Genomic DNA, 17,871 nt, shown 5'->3' with positions numbered 1-17,871 from the left:
ATTCAAGCTTAAAATCACAACTAGACTGACAGAATATTATTTATGAATTGTTGGTTTTCAATAGAATTCAATCTTGTCACATTGTACTCTCCTGATTTTTAATGTGATATAGCTTAAAAATACCTGACCCTTTTGTTTTACCACTCCTGCTCCACACATGTACCTCTGAACGCCACATTACTTAAGGAGTAATTCAAGCTGCAGCATTGTTTTCTTCAGTTTTAGGTCTCTTGGTCTTGATGAAACTGCTCGGATCAAATGCAATCCAATGCCGGCCATGTACAAATTACAATCCCTTTACTTTGACCTACATTTTTTTTTTTGAGGAAATACAGCATTTTAGCAGCACATGTTGCCTAGAGTTCATAATCAGTTACGGTTTGATGGTCATGTAGCGCCTTTGTTTAGGAAGCAGCCCTTCATCTTAATATGATAGGCGTAGAAGCTAAGTGAGTGAGGCTTTCTGATGGATGTTTTTTGGGCACATGTCAGGTGTGAGGCCAGTGTTTGTGACCTGTAGAAGTCGGCGTTTGCGCGGCAGCAGCCACAGCGACTGAGCAGCAGGCACACGTCTTTCCTGAAGGCTCGCGTGAAGATGGTGTACAAGAAAGGATTGCAAAGGGAGTTTATGGGATAAAAAAGGATAAGCAGGATCTTGGAGTGTGAAACTGTTATAAGGGGCATACGCAGCGCTGCAGAGATGGCGAAGAAGGAGATCGGCGCCATGCAGACAAAGTCGGTGAAAATGAGCACAGCCATGCGTTTGGCAATCTTTGTGTCTCCGTTGCGTGTCGAGTGCTCTGGTTTGTGGACACTTAGATAAATGCATACATAACAGTAACACACTACTAAGAAAGCAACAACATTGAGAATAAGCACAGCCACAATATAAACCTGAGAACCCAGAGACTCAATGTCCATGGGCAGACAAATGCTCACTTTGCTGTAGCTGCTGACCCCCACAAGAGGGAGCAGAGCAACCAGCAGAGAGAAGCCCCAGCCTGCCCCCATCATGGCTGTCACATGATGCATCCGCAGCCTCTTATTTACATGCATGGCATTGGTGATGGTGTGCCAGCGTTCAAGGCTAATCACTGTCAGCGTATACACTGACAGCTCACTGGCAAACACTGTCAAAAACCCCGCGATGCCACATCCTGGCCCTGTCTGCCAGTCTGTAGCGTGGTTGTAGTACTCCTGACGAGAGTGGAAGTCCATGAACGCAATGAGCATCAGGTACAGCCCCATGCACAGGTCGGCAAAGGCCAAGTTACACATGAGAAATCTGGAGATGGTTAGCTTATGGTGGCTAATGAGCAGGATGAACAGCACAGCCACGTTACCGGCCACAGCAAAAATGGTTATTATCCAGGTGAGACAGCGCAGAAAGGGGAACCCCAGCAGGTCCTCACAAGGGTTAAAAGCATCAGGCTTCGGTGTGCACTTCACGAAGGGGTTGTTGGGGCAATCCAATCCCAGGTCGTACTGAAAGTTGATGGGATTAATACTGTTCTCACCATCTGCAGTGGGATCTCTGAAGGATACACAGATGTTAGCATTACCATAACAATCCCAGGGGAATTGATCAAGGAAACGATCTGCTTAGAGCAGGTAGTTAAATGACTTACATGTCTGTTTCACTCAGATCACAAAGCCTTGTGAAGTTCTGAAAGGCACTCTTCCTTTAAATGTACAATAAAGAATAAAAGTTAGAGCACATAAAATATCAATACATCAACTGCTAATTATGAAAACTGCCAATGATCTATATTCACTGGGCATGGCTTTTGTTCTGCTAAATCCCCAGGAGCGTCGTCACGTACCTTTGTTTCCGGAGCCATGTGTGGAAGGCACAGCAGTGGCTCGGGTACGTGAGTTCAGCCTCTCGCAGTTCAGACAGATTTTCTAGTGGAGGGAGGGTTTTCAGAGCAAAGGCTGAGCTGGCTTTCAGGAACTTCACCTCCCTCAGCCCTTTATGGGGGAGGGAACTCAAAGCTGTGGAGGAAACATCCCTGAATCACACACGCAGAGAACGCAGACATGCATTTCAGTGACGACAATTCAAACAACACAGTGTACAGTACAGTGTTGAAATACAGCATCGGACTGCCTAAACCACTTCCAATCTACCTCGTCTTGGATTTCAACAATCATTAGTGATTACAAAGACAGTTTTTTTCCCATGAGAAGAGCCATCATTTGCAGTTTTACTGAAACGCTGTTAGAGGCAAACCTGCTTAGTCTCTCACAGGTGTTCACTGAATTCTATTGACTGAGGCAATTGAGGCTGAATTTACAATGTTTTCATGTGTGATATTTTGTCAGAGGATGTAATTCACAAACTCAGTATTGAATGTGTTTCAACCAAAGCTAACATTTCATCAGTATTCATTATCTATTTTACACTCTCTCTTCACTGAATGCTGCCTTTTTTCCTTTTGGAATTCATGTGAAAATTCCTCAGTACCACACACAAGCAAAGTGAATGAAAACCTGTGGCATTTCTTGCATGTCACGACACTAATTCATCACCGAGATAAGAGGAAATTTCATATCTATAACATGGGTTGCTTCCAATCAGAGACCTTGCACACTGGGCTATTTGCTCACTAATCAGTATTCAGCGGTCCCGCCTGCCTTGTTAGTTGTTTACACAGACAGGCTGTCACCGCCCTAATGTTTATACAAAAAAATGATAAACATTGTTATGAATATTAATCTTGCTTCAGTGACCCAGTTTAAATATGGTGCCCTTAAAGTCGTCGATGTAAACAACAAAAGATAAAGAATGTATGATTGATAGATTTACCAGTTTGCAGGTTTTGGGTTTCATTTTTCTAAAGATCATATGATTCAAGGAGTTTTTGCACAAAATTGAGTTTTTATTACTTTGCTTCACAACTTCTTTGCATTCAGAAAGTTTATATATCATCAGCAAAACATACTTTTAGTTTTTTTTTGCTTTTACACATGTAGTTGGATTCATTTTACTGCTGTGTCAATGTGCATGCTGCATTTTACTGCTGGAGATATTTATGGTTGTACTCATTAGCTACCTAATGCAGTGTTGGGTGGTTTAATCTACAGCAATACATCATATTCCATAGGATCATAGTAGTGGTGGCACCGTCCTGCAAGATCCCTATATTTCTAAAACAGTCAATTTTTCATGAACTCAGAAAAACTGGCTCATGTTCAGCTTGTGACTATGCATTTTCCAATGAATTCAAGAGGGTTTTAAAAGAGTTTATTTATATTAAGAAGTAGATAAACTGTAAACTCAGCCCATAAAGGAACACAAATCCTTCAGTTTATCATAAACATTTAAAATCAACACATTTGGAGATTATCTGGAAGAAATTAGATACTAGAGCTGCCAGAAAGATGAAGTGGAGTGAAAAGGATTATGTTTGACCTTGAAATGCAGTGGAATAATGCTGCATAAAATGGAAATAACCAAGTAATGTCTGATTGTACTTGAGTAAAAGTACTTACAGATTTGACATTGAATCAATATGTAGTATTTCTACTTCCAAATATTAAAAATGACAAAATATTCCTTAGTGTTGAGAATAAAGAGCTCTGAATGTATTGGAATGTAAAGATTTGACTTGAATATATTTAAAATAGTAGTCAAACAGATTTATGTGACTACTAGAGGGGGTATTGAGGCACTCTGCCGATGACAACTACTGGGGTCAAAGAAAGTGACAAAATGATGAAAGTTGGAAGCACTGTTATTGTTTTCATGTTTTGATGCTGAAACAGCAGCGTTTCTTCTACACGGGTGAGTTTGATTATGAGGCTTATGAAGGTATAAAGTTATTACGTGATGTTATTGTCGTTGCTAAGTTTCTCATTTGTTGATCCACAGTTCAGACTAAACTGACAGTTCTGACCTTGTTTAGATCAGGGCTGCAACTAATGATAATTTTAATAATTGATTAATCTGTAAATTATTTTAATAACTAATTGATTCATCAGATAAACACAAAAGACTCAATTCTTAAAGATCGGTATTTAACCCAAAGCAATATAGACTGCAGACAAGTCACCAATGATTACATTCCCGCAATGGCTTCGGGTATAGTTAGCGAGTGCTAGCCCACTACCTAGACTTGTTATGGCTAAAGACTAGCAAGATATAGTCTTCAACCAGCTCCGGTTACAGGCTGTCAAACTAGCGTTGTGTGTATTAGTTACAATCAATGATAAGTAACGTTAGTCTGGTGGGCTGATAAACGGAGATGGATGAAAACGTTATAATTATGATGATAGTGTCTTACTAGCTAGCGGGCTAAAGTAATCATGACACATAGGCTATGTTAAGCTAGGTTTATGTTCCCGATGGCCACGACAGCCCCATTTGCCTAAAACACAATGTGCTGTGGGATTTTGGCCATTTTTTTCTCCATATTCAAGGTTTGTTACGAAAAAGGCACACTATGTTTCGGGAAAATGGGGCTACCAGGAACATAATGTAAACCTAGCTTTACAAATTTGGCATTCATTCGAAGCCTCAGCCATGTGGCTCTGTATCTTCCTCTGTTACACTACACAGCGTGCGGGCATGCCTCCATACTAACATGCTCAAGACTCAATGAACTGACTGCCGAATTTGTTGCCAACTCTTTTAAGAATCGATTTGGATCGATTTAATCGATTCATTGTTCCAGCACTAGTTTGGATGATTCCAAACAGATCTTCTTTGCTGCTACTGACAGCACAAACCATCCAGAAAATGGCGGTGATCTGTGGTTTTACTGTGGCTGTTTTCTGTCTAAATTCTGAGCTAAGCTAACAGAGCTATAATGTAAACTATCAGCTGATTCAGCACATGATTATAAGACACAATGCTATTTTGACTTACTGTTACAATAAGCGGCTATGAGTTTTAGTTTGAAGAAGAAAACTTGATGACACCATAATACAGATGTGAGTAAACAATGAGCATTTTACTTTATTCTGTGAGTGATACAGTCTGTGGATACATAGTGCTGATTTGTTGGTGGTTTTGGTAGTTTTAAGCATGTTCTGGTACACAACTTCCCCCTACTGTTGAGAATTTGGAATATCAGTACTACACAGAACCCCTTTAAAACATGTTTACTTGATAAAACATGTAAGGGTCTATTATTAAATTGCCAAAGTAAAACACCTCATCACTACTCACACAAATCATTATTTGTATATTCATGATACATGTAAAATATTTTTCAATATACAGGTGACTATAATTCTTACATTTTTTTGATCATCCAAATTACTTTTACTTACAGAGAGGTTGGTCCTGTGGCTCCTTCAAAAGCATCTTCTTCTATGCTACTCAGATACCTGTTGTTTCTTAAATTTCTGCAAAAGAGAAAACACTTTCACACACTTGACCTCACGTTTGTCACCGGAGTGAAGCAGTTAACATTTAATATCTGGAGAGCATCTCAAAAGACATATAAATGCCTCCAACTATTCTTCAGATTCCTTTTTTTTTCCACTTTCAACTTGACACTGGGGGAGATAAGCATTATTTTTAGACTGCAGGGTGTCGGTACATATCTCGTCTCCATCAACATTAAGCAGTAAGGGGCAAAGCAGGAAAACAACAGGGCATCCAATCTTTGTTTTGTCTTACATAATGTTTGTTTGCTGGTACAGTACACTCAGTGTTCATGATTAAAGAGAAGAAAAGCAGTAAACCCGAACAACATACGAAGCAGCAATTCCTGTATCAACCTGGTATGCTGATATTTTTTTCCCAACAAAATGCTTACAATGTGTTCAGCTTTGTTCCATTGAATGCGTGAGATCTTATTTCCTTGAAACCGTTTCTAACCAGGTTCCTGTCAAGGACACAATGTTATGAGTTTCATTTTATTGTCAAAAGCACATATCATCAAGGCCAGAGAACTGAACATTCAATTACATAAGCATATTAAGATACATCAAAAAGACATTCCTAACAAATGGTGACAAATTGTTGCTGATTTTTCTGATAATGTGCAAACAGAAAGAACTCAGCACCAGTACTCACATGTAAATGTACTCCCCTGTAATGCCCTGGAAAGAATTGGCAGGAATAGTGTTGATCCTCATGTTGTCTGCCATGTCTCTGCATGCGGAGGAGATAACGTTCACTCAGGCTGTTTGGCTAAATTATCAGTTAGACAAAATGATGTATATTCATACAAAAAGGAGCAGTTTGATGAACTGTGACCCAGTAGGAGGAATCGCAGCTGAGTTGGTGGCATCGTGACATTGATAGATAAAACCAAAACTGGGCTCAGAATAAACAATTCAGGCTCCGCTCAGAGTTATACCATAATCATATAGTTGTGCAACAAGCAGACATACACTAATTCACACACAATTTTTAATAGGATTACTCACAGAATAATGTTTGCCAAGGAGGAGACAGTGCTGAAGTCGGGGAAGTGTATTATCCCTGTGTTACTGATGCTCCTGTGAAGAAGAGAAGAAGAGACAGATGATTATAAGCAGATATGAATCTTCAAAGTCTGTAATAAATGTCAAAGAATCACTAATCTGAGGTGGATTCAATTATGAAGCCTGTTTTTGAACATATTAAATGGGATTCATCACACATGTAACTGTCTCCTTCTGACCATTAATGTGTTTCATGACGTTTAACTTGATGTAGAGATGAAAACTGAAAATGTCTCATCGCTGATATATTTGCCCTGAATTTTCTACAACAATAATTACCATGAAGAGTGAATGTATAAATACAAATTAAATGCCACATGTAACAACATTAAGGAGATATTGCACATGAAACCCACTGTGTTCATGTTAATATTTATAAATATCTGTATTTCATTTTATGGCTGAAAACCAGGACTCCCTGGAAGAAAATAACTAGTATCTCAGTGCTATAATTGTGGCTAAATAAAGGATAACATTAAAATATAAATGGCCCAAAATTTCATCGCCTGTTTCAAAAATATCCTGAGCTTTGCCAGGCCGATGCTAATGTAGAGTCAATCATTTTGTTCATCTTGAGGCCATTATTTAACAACTGTTCCCCTCTGTTTATAGTCACCAGACTCTTACAAAACCAGCAGAGTTGCCACATAATTCATTTGACCTGAGCTAATACGTTGAAACAGTCTTATAACAGCATAGACACACAAACTGATCAAGGCTCTAACAGTGGCTCTTCAAGGTGAAAATGCAGTTTAGATTTAGATTTGATTAGCTCTTCAGGGCTCCAGTTCTTATTTTTAAAGGGGTCATATTTTACCTAACTCATTTTTATTAGTCTTTGGTACATTTATTTGTGTATTTGGACCCTAATAGTTCAAAAAGTTAGAATTTGAACCCTCCAGGTGCTGCAAAGTTATCTTTATATTCATTCCGGCAAAAATTGAGTGGATTTCTACAACCTGTTTCAATTCCTTTTTAATTTGTTACGTTTTATAACTACTTACGTCACAACATTTGGACATATAAGGTCAAGACTTCCAATGAACATTTATCCGAGTACGGCAAAATTGTTTGTCAGCAGTAGCGGTTGTAGTAAAAACTGAAAATATGTCCAAACTTTGAGCTGATTACCTAAAATACCAGCAGTTGTTGGTTGTATTAACAAACACAAGTGGCTGAACGGGACAGAGCAGCACAGTCAACAACCTGGGGGTGGGGGGGTGGGGGTGGGGTGAAGTGACTCATTTGCATTTAAAGGGCCAGTGCTCAAAATGATCTTTCTCGCGTCATTAGTCAGAAATAGGGTTGAAGATGAGCCTGCGGAGTTTAATTAATAAAGAATTCAGATCCAAGCATAGCATTTACAGTTTATGTAGACCACAGGGAAATGTTTTAAACTGCATAATTCAATTTAAAAAAGCAAAATATCACACTTTTAAGGGAAGGCTGCAAGGTAAAGTGATGAACATAACCTGAAATTAAATAAATAAATAAATAAATTTGTGGGCGTTTATTTTTTAGGTGGTAAAACTATCCAAACTGACCCTCTCAGACCTGTCTTTTGGTTTTCTATCCTGAGTATGTTCTTGATCTGCTTCTCAAAACACTGCAGTGGGTGAAGATTTACACTTTAAACATATATTTAATATGCAACTGAATTATATAAGAAATAATTGGAAAATCTGCCTCATATAAGTACTCAGTATTGAAAATATAAAACAGAACCACAGACTTACAAATACTCCAGCTTTGGCAGGTCAGTGAAGGCACCCTTTTCAATAGACTGCAAACTATTGACATTCTGCACAAAACTACATGAACAGAAATGAGAAATATATCAGTAATTACAATAATGCTGTCAGCAGTTGTCAACAAATAAACAGAGAGAAAAAAAGCAAGAAAAAAAAAAAATTCATTGATCGTCCGCTCTGAATATCAAGGATTAAACATGTAGCTTTGTAATTGAGAGACTAATCCTGTTAAACTAAAATGAAATGCAAAACATATACCAGCTGTTCAAATGAATAATTGCTTTCACTGTGAACGTGGTATTAGGTATCACTCACATTTGAGCCAGGCTGTGGAGAGACAGGAAGGCATGCCTCTGTATCCGTGTGATGGAGTCGCTTTGGGAAATCTCACTGTGGCGCAAAGAAACAGCTCCACATCAGTCAACAGATTAACAAGAGACTGTAAACAAATTACTCTTGAAATGTCTCAGATCAAGCAAATATGGGTTTTAGCAAAAAAAAAACCAAACAAACTTGTAAGTACTTGTTACAGATTTCTTTCCTTATTTACATTTTAATAACCTTCTTTTAGAAATAGGCCAGAGTTGATGGATTCTACGATAAAACCCACGAGGGAAACATTAAAATACCAACACCAACAATTCACACTTCTAGGGCAATAATACACAGTCACATACACTTCACCTCATGTTTGGAAAAGCTCCAAACATACATCACGGATGCATCTGGGCCGAGAAGACTAAGTGAAGATGTTTAAAAAGGAGGACTAAACAAAGGCGTTCAGAAACAAGCAAAGTCAACGGGACTCTTTGATTCGTCCTTGAACACTTTGTTTTCTGATGGAGACGGCAGACTTCCTTCGCCGGCGTCGTAATCACGGTTGTCGTTTCAGCCTCCCACTCTACTGTAATCAACCGACACTTTTCTCCAGCTTAACGTCACTCTCTTTCATTTCAAACCAAGAAACAATTAAAAGACTCCATCTGTGCCGTTTACATTTTCTTTTATCCTTTTCCTCTGTCATGTATGGTGTCATAATTACCACTGGGTGCTTAGAAAGAGCTTTTTCACATAATCACCTAAGATGAGGCCGCGCAGATTTTTCCATTTTGCGTCATTAAAGGAACCTCTGGTGTCAATCTGCCTCGACACAGGTTACATGTAGAAGGTTTCATCTTCCAATACCTGAAGGCTTGTACTGTGTGTTTATTCAAATCAGCGTGACGGCTAACTTTTAGGCCTCACACCTATCTTATTTCGGTGAGGAAATCTTCATTCGCCCTGTGTATTTGAACGTAATGAACATATCTCGTGTCAGTACTGTAAGTACACTGATAAGGCTCGTCCCTGAAGAGCAGAGCAAAGTCAAACACGCTCAATGCAAACAGCTCCATTGAAACTTATCTTACCACAGGCTAACAAACGCTTCATATCTGCCCATCAAACTGTAAGTGGGACATTAATTAAAAAGTAAAACCCATTCAGGATGATATTATAGTTTTAGCACCAGGTTTTTATTGGTTGTAAACTTGATAAAGATAGGGGGGTCTAGACAACCAGCAATTAATTCCCAAATGTGTGGACAATAAAGAGAGGTTACATTTTCACTTCTCTGTGTAATTGGATTTACACTAGAAATATGAATCTGTTGGAGTCATTATATATCCGGTCTGCTATTTCTATTATGCTTCTGTCTGCAAACGGGGTGTTTCATGCTGATGAAATCTGTAAAAATGACCAGTTCAACTTTTTTTTTTTTTTGTAAGGGGCTGTTACAGATATGGGTTTGGTAAATCTGAATAAGACCAGACCCGAAAGGCATTGAGAGTGCTTATTACAGTGAACAAAAAAGTAAGATTTTAGACGCTGTGTGTGTATTGGATAAAACTTTTAGACTAAAAATAAGCCGAACAGACTGTGTTCAACCATTCAGTGAGTTAACATGGTGTCTTTTTTCATCATAACATATGAAATAAATGCAAGAGCAAGACATCAGTGAATGAAAGCTAATTATGTAAGAGACTAATGAATAGTCATAGACAAATGTTTACACTCTTCCACTGTTACTAATCCTTTCCCAGTTCCAGATTAATACACAAATACAAATAACAAGCGTTGAATGCAGCGAAAGTCACTGCAAACAGAGTACATCTTTTGAAATCAACCACTAATAGTGCAGAAATATTTGTATTATTAAAGTATTGACGATTAAAGGTGTATATGTTTTCATTTCCACTGATTCACAGCAGATGCTCGGGGTTGTAGACCAATAGGTGGTGCTACGTGAGCAGCAGGATATTGGTTTTTTGAAGGTAATTTGTGAAGGACCTGCAGAGACTGGTTATTTTTGTTTTGCTCCATACGTGTCCTTAGTGTATTTATTTACAATACGCCCAAAGTACATGGTATACTGTAAGTTTAACTACCGTAAAAGTGAAAAGGTATGTCATTTCAGTCCTGCTATTACCAGATGAAATGCTTTATTTACAAGAAACTGAAAAACTGACTTAACCCTTTCATGCCTGGTGTTATATTGACAGTAATACTTTCAATAATTACTCCTAATTTGTTATTTTTGGCCTATTTATTGCACTATAACACTAAATTTTTTACATGGATTGTGTGATTAATGCATATTTTTTCTATATTATCAGATAATTAATATTACCACTAATGTGTAACATCCACTACAGTTGCCTTTTATGTTATATCAATCATATGTTTTCTTCATGGAAAGAGATTTTTGGACACATTATGATTCAAGTGTTTAACCCATAAAGACCCAAACATCCACCAACAACCAAAACCATCTACTGATCTAAAATGTTTAATAACTGTTGATCCACTAATCCTATCAATACATGTAAATAATTGGTGTAAAATCCAGTTTGTTATCTTTTCATGGTCATCAGATATGACCCATTTGGACGTTCAGAGGTTCCTTAGCGAACATGGAAACACCGTCATCTTCTATAACATTGATTCACCAGTAAAACCCATGGAGTTGGATCAATGACAGTGGATGGAAACACTGGGTTTATGTTTAGTTAATGATAGATTTTACAAAAAAAAAAAAAGTCATGTTTTCTTCAATTTTCTCTGTTTTTGATATAATAACCCTTAACTTTAATCTGAGCTTTTATGAACATCTGCATGATCAGTACACTAAATGTAGGCAAATACCTCATTTATACTTCACAATGTAAAATACAGAGCATAATATTAGAATAAATGGTGATATATCAGTTAAGAAAGGTTAAAAATAGAGAAAAATTCACTTGGGAACTGCCACAAAAGTAGCACTGGGTCTTTATGGGTAAAGACTAATCTCACTCAATATAATCCAATTGGACACATGTAACTCTTATATGGGACTAATAATCCTAAAGGGTTAAATATTGAGCATTGTATCCTATTCTGTTTCTGAACATCTATGGGGAAAGTTACCCAGTTTCTTCCAACTTCTTCACCTTCCATATTTCCAGAAAAAACAGGCTGAGAGACTTACATTAATGTAATGTTGATCAGTTCTCTGAACGCATGAGTGGGAACTTCTTTCAAGGGCAGCAGGGTGAGCCTTCTGTAGGAATCATAAATGAAATTGAACACAATACCTAGAAAGTACTGAATGATAAAAAAAAAAAAAAGTCTATTTAATTGAGTCTAAAAAATAACATTTCCTGAAGCATCTCAGCAAAAACTCCCCACTGGAATATTACACAGACAGTTTGAAAAATAGTTTCAGTAATTTAATGAGTAGCAAGACATAACAAGTCCCTAAAGGAGAGGAAAAACTCCATGAAACACCACAAGGGCACTGATTGGCTGTGTGTGAAGCACCACAGTCCCTCTGCAGGAAGATGAGTGGGTTTTTGACTACACTACTATCAGCAGTAAAACTCCAAAGCTGGGTTACTTACAGTCGGAACACGGATGCTGATCTCACCCGAGAGGCCATCTGAGTGTCTCTGCTGCACTGGAAGGTGTCGGTGCTGCAGCGGCAGATGGTCGGACAGGTATAAGCCCAGCAGGAGCGCGCGTTCAGGAGACCGGACAGTGCGACCAGGACCCACACCGCCCGGGGAGCCATGTGTGACACCGGGCCACCGACTGAAGGACTGACAAAAAAAAAAAAAAAATCTGTCCAAAGTTACAAAAAATGCACCTGTGACTATTTGTCAAGTCACAGGTTTATGTTACAGACTTTTTTTTCCCCTCAACTTTTTCTCTCAATGAGTCGGAGGAAATAATGCTGCCTTCAGGTACTGTCGTAAACGAGGCTTTGCTCCCCGTCTGGATGAGGCAACAAAGTGAAACACGGGAGAAATTTTCTTTGACAGCTTTGACCAGAAGAGATGACGTGTGGTGGGAGGAGGCGTCCTGTCAACTGGCTGATGGAAAAGGTGATGAATCATAATGTCTGCTATATTTCATTCTCAAATTATTATTATTATTATTATTATTATTATTATTATTATTATTATTATTATTATTATTATTATTTTGTGAAACTTTGACAGGGACTACTATATTGTTGAATGACTGTTCTCTTTCTTGCTGATAATAGTTTTGCAAGTAACTTAGTGTTATTCTTTTTCTTATTACCTCCGCCAAGGAGGTTATGTTTTCATCGGGGTTTGTCTGTCTGTTTGTCTGTTTGTGTGCAAGATAACTCAAAAAGTTATGGACGGATTTGGATGAAATTTTCAGGAAATTTTGATACTGGTACAAGGAACAAATGATTAAATTTTGGTGGTGATCGGGGGTGGGGGGGCACTGCTCTGCCTTGGCGGAGGTCTGCGCTCTAGGAGTGCTTTTCTAGAAAAGACAGCGCAGACCTCCGCCAAGGCAGATCAGTGCCCCCCTCCTCCATCACCACCAAAATTTAATCATTTGTTCCTTGTGCCAGTATCAATATTTCCTGAAAATTTCATCCAAATCCGGGGCACTGATCTGCCTTGGCGGAGGTCTGCGCTCTCCAAGTGCTTCTAGGTCTTACTCTTACTTTGCATTTAGATTTTCGAGTAGTGGCTTTAACATTCAGTATTATTCAATACCATTTATGGTTCAATATTTAATTGTCAAGTCTTCTGTTCTACTGTATTCCAATTATATATGTAATAAATTGCTAACATTGCTCAACAGTAAATTATCATTCTGTAACATTATTTATTGATGGTGTTTTATATGTATGCTCTTAGTTTAGTGATTTATGTGTGGTTTTGTTTTAAGTATATTTTTAGTGTGGATGTATGGCTGTGATTTCTATTTTGTGTAAATTCTGCTGCAGCTGTCTTGGCCAGAACACTCTTGAAAAAGATATTTTTAATCTCAGTGAACTTTTTTCCTGGTTAAATAAAGGTTAAATTAAAAAAATAAAATAAAATAAAAAAATAAAATAATATATATATATATATATATATATATATATATATATATATATATATATATATATATACACTGAACAAAAATATAAACGCACCACTTTTGTTTTTGCTCCCATTTGTCATGAGCTGAACTCAAAGATCTAAAACTTTTTCTATGTACACAAAAGGCCTATTTCTCTCAAATATTGTTCATAAATTTGTCTAAATCTGTGTTAGTGAGCACTTCTCTTTTGTCCTTTGCTGTGATAATCCATCCACCTCACAGGTGTGGCATATCAAGATGCTGATTAGACAGCATGATTATTGCACAGGTGTGACTTAGGCTGGCCACAATAAAAGGCCACTCTAAAATGTGCAGTTTTACTGTATTGGGTGGTCCAGGGGGGTCAGAAAACCAGTCAGTATTTGGTGTGACCACCGTTTTCCTCGTACAGTCTTCTTCATGAATTCTCTGAAACAGCTTTGCAGATGGCTTATGGTAGAGAAATGAACATTCAATTCACAGGCAAAAGCTCTGGTGGAGATTCCTGAAGTCAGCATGCCAATTGCATATTCCCTCAAAACTTGGGACATCTGTGGTATTGTGCTGTGTGATAAAACTGCACATTTTGGAGTGGCCTTTTATTGTGGCCAGCCTAAGGCACACCTGTGCAAAAATCCTGCTGTCTAATCAGCATCTTGATATGCCACACCTGTGAGGTGGATGGATTATCTCAGCAAAGAAGAAGTGTTCACTAACACAAATTTAGACAGATTTGTGAACAATATTTGAGAGAAATAAACCTTGTGTGTACACAGAAAAAGTTTTAGATCTTTGAGTTCAGCTCATGACAAATGGGAGCAAAAACAAAAGTGGTGCGTTTATATTTTTGTTCAGTATATATATAAAATCATTGAGCTGATACATATATAACAATGAATATTTGATAGAATCTTTATTTTGTCAGTAGTAGTTTGTCACACACATAAACATGCACCACACACCGAAATTTGTCCTCTGCCTTTAACCCATCACTAGATCATGCATCACACACACTGAACCCATGCTAAGAGCGGTGGGCTTGCCATGTCAGGTGCCCGGGGAGCAAATGGGGGGGGTTAAGTGCCTTGCTCTGCAGCCATCTAGGCCATGGCTGCCCTGGATACACTGATAATTAAAACATAAAGAAGCCAATCATTTTGAGCCCATCAAGGTGTAAATACAGACATTTACCTATAAAAGTGACAAAAATATTAGTAAAAGTGACACAAAAGACTTTTTTTTTTCACAGTACAGTACTGGCAAAGATGAAACTGCCATTTTATTTACTTCATATGCTGGACAATCATGCAAAATGTGACCCGAATTAATAAAAAAATGTCACTCAGTTGAAGAGGAAACAATATGTGTGACATTGTAAATGGTATAAGATCATACTAGACATCCTGCAAAAGCAGATGTACAGTATGTGCCAGGACACAAAATAAACAGTAATGAAATGTAATACATCTTTACAATTTGAAGGACTTGGACACAACTTAAGTATTTTCCTTTTCCATCCCACAACATCTCAGAGGCAACTTTTCCAATGACAGTTTTTCATTCCCTTCATATATAGTGTCCAAATCTCCAAATGTGTCATTTTTCATTGTGATGTACCCATAAAGTGTTTCTTCATGAGTTTACAAAATTCTCCTCCTTCTTAAACTACCTAAACTCTCTAAAACCAATCTTCAGCTGGATGGAAAATGCATTGTCAGAAATACAAAGACAGGGTAGATTGTTGAGCTCAATAGAAGACGAATTTTCAAAGAGATATGACAGAAATTCTATAGGCTTATAATGATCCAATACATTATGATGCATTACAGTAGAAAACACCTACAAAATGCAACATACCCTTCAATGCATCATGAATTTAAAAAGATAATGTGACAGTAGGCCCTTTTCCACAGCACTTCTGGTACGGGAATATTTCACCTTTATTCCAGAACGATGTCTGTGAAAACGAAATGGTGGGATCATTTGGTCCCACCTTTATCGCGATTTTGTAACGCCTCTGGAGGTAGTAACAGAGCGCCAATAAAGGTGGAACCATGATTCCGGAACACTATGTGAAAGGAACACCTCTTGTTCCGCAATCAAGGTGTCGTTTTGATGACATATTGGTGTGTGAACCCCATGCCAGTGGAATTTATAAATGAGCGCAGGCCGTGTACAGTAAACAAACATTTCAGTGCGACCAGAAAGATAAACTGGGAAGATGCCGAGATCTGTGAGCTGTTGTCTCTTCGGGCAGAGGACTCTATCCATGCTAACATTTGTGGAACAGTGAACGATGGGTAGATTCTGGAAAGGATAGCAACACTGCTACGCTCAGGGTATTTCCAACGTGCAAGTTATATGTCACACTAAACGCTGCGCTGCGTCACCGCCCCTTTGATTCTGAAACGCAGGTCTGCTGTGTAAAAGTCCAGACTGTCTCACTTCTGTTACACCTTTAACTTGGCTGTGGAAATTGGTCAATGGTGGCAAAAAGGTGAGATCACCATCTGACCTTTTTTTGTCATCTCTGTGTAAAAGCGGCTAGTGAATCACTAGTCACTTTTCCATTGGACATCTATGCAAAACTTTACCGTTATTTACTAAATGTCAAAAAAACAGAAGTGCGTAATGTCGGTTTTTCCATTAAATCACAAAAGCGATGATTTGTTTATTTATTATCGCAAGATGACATGAGAAGTCATTCCATAAACATGGCAACGAACGTAAATATCGCGTTGATTTACAGATATATTTATTATTATTATATATTACCCCTCTATCCCGTACTAAATTCAAAAATGATTCATTTTCCTGGTGTGTCCACACATACTGTGCCATGTTTCTTTTAAAACTCTTCTTCTTCACTTGTTGTAACATCCGTCAACATCCGTTTTTTTAATTCATGTGACTAGTTGCGGAAAAAGGCTTTTCCATTGCAGTTTTGCTTGATATACACCACCTCTTGCCAGCACAAAAACTTTAAATCAAAAGAACAGAGTTTTGGCGAAATTGTTGTTTTTCTAGTAGGGAAATTTTTATGGGCAAGTTACATTCATGCAATTTGAGGGTCAATGGAAAAGTGACTGCTGACTTTGATAATCTCTAATATAAACTGGTTTTGCAGTAGCCTACACTGACAGATAAGTGAAGCAATTAGTCTACGAAACTAACAATATACATTATCTTATTTTGCCATAAAGGACATCGCAACCCATTAAAGTGTAGCCATATGAAAGTGAAGCTGGAAAAGCCTTTTCACTGGAAAAGCCTTTTCATGCTAGCCTGTGAACCTGTGAAAAAGGATGGAAAAAGGTTTAATACAACAACAGAGCCTCTTTGTTGTAAAGCCATATGCTCTTTTACAGGATCCCCCATCACAAGAGACTGCAACACAACAAGCCCCGGTCCCATTTGCACCATTTTGTCAAACAAAAAGCCTCATGTCACCACAATCCTTAGCTGCATCTCCTCTGCTGTCAGTGACCCTGACCCCATTTACAGCTTTCTCATCCTGTTCCTGCCAATGTGACCCATGTCAACAGATCAGCGGCGGTGAGGAGAAGACGCCGCTGTTTAACAACCGCACAAACACGCTGGCACACACATGCTCTCACACACTCAGCTCCCTGGAGAGGTTACTGCCCAGGAGTGTTTACCAAGACTCTCACATTCACTGCCAACGTCTCAGCACAGCACAGTGTCAAGTTCCAGTATGTTTTACCCTGTAGAAGAAAATAACACACTGACAAGGAGAGAAAGGCTTAATTTATGCAAGTGGACTGTGAATCAGGCCATGTCTTCATGCTAACCACCATGCTGTGCATCGCATCACACCTCATTGAAGAAGGTCACACACAGCAGGGACACACTGTCAAGAAAAATCAAGGAGGCATAATTTGACAATTACAGTTACAACATGTTAAAATGTTTTAATGGCTTGACAGAATGTGACTAATAAATGGTTACACCTTTTCTAATGGCTGCTCACTTGATGACGTTGCGGTCCTATGTATGTGACGCACTTTTTCCTGGATTTTCCTGGATTTATTAGCATGGCTAGAACCTAATGCTTTCAATGATACATGGTTATATCATGTTTGGAGGAAATCCTAATTTTGTTTAGACTGAGGCAAGTGAAAAATGTCTCCTACACTGGGGTTGACATTATACACAAATCATCAGAGTTGTTAGAGATTTATTACCTCCGCCAAGGAGGTCATGTTTTTGTCGGCGTTGGTTTGTCTGTCTGTTTGTCTGTCTGTTTGTG

General features: G+C 38.3%; 1 protein-coding gene across 1 annotated transcript; it reads right to left on the bottom strand.

The window, feature by feature from the left end:
- Positions 1-387: 387 nt before the first annotated feature.
- On the bottom strand, positions 388-12,282 carry lhcgr (luteinizing hormone/choriogonadotropin receptor). The gene is made up of 11 exons (XM_030155433.1): positions 12,113-12,282; positions 11,701-11,772; positions 8,508-8,582; positions 8,178-8,252; positions 6,385-6,456; positions 6,029-6,106; positions 5,769-5,837; positions 5,278-5,352; positions 1,824-2,012; positions 1,629-1,682; positions 388-1,534 (listed from the first exon to the last, which is right to left on the bottom strand). The coding sequence occupies exons 1-11, from the start codon at positions 12,280-12,282 to the stop codon at positions 388-390; spliced, it is 2,076 nt and encodes a 691-aa protein (XP_030011293.1).
- Between the last annotated feature and the right edge of the window lie 5,589 nt (positions 12,283-17,871).

The sequence above is a fragment of the Sphaeramia orbicularis genome, chromosome 15 (assembly GCF_902148855.1).
Source record: "Sphaeramia orbicularis chromosome 15, fSphaOr1.1, whole genome shotgun sequence".
In the NCBI taxonomy this organism is placed as follows: Eukaryota; Metazoa; Chordata; class Actinopteri; order Kurtiformes; family Apogonidae; genus Sphaeramia; species Sphaeramia orbicularis.
The sequence above is the reverse complement of the archived record's forward strand: the minus strand, read 5'-3'. Positions and strand labels throughout refer to the sequence as shown.

Excerpts from the sequence above, each read along its gene's own strand:
- lhcgr (XM_030155433.1), bottom strand. The coding sequence starts at position 12,282 with ATGGCTCCCCGGGCGGTGTGGGTCCTGGTCGCACTGTCCGGTCTCCTG. Across the intron at positions 5,353-5,768 it reads GGAACAAAGCTGAACACATT|AAATTTAAGAAACAACAGGT; the intron begins GTAAGCATTTTG and ends TCTCTTTTGCAG. Across the intron at positions 2,013-5,277 it reads GCCACAGGACCAACCTCTCT|GGATGTTTCCTCCACAGCTT; the intron begins GTAAGTAAAAGT and ends TGTGTGATTCAG.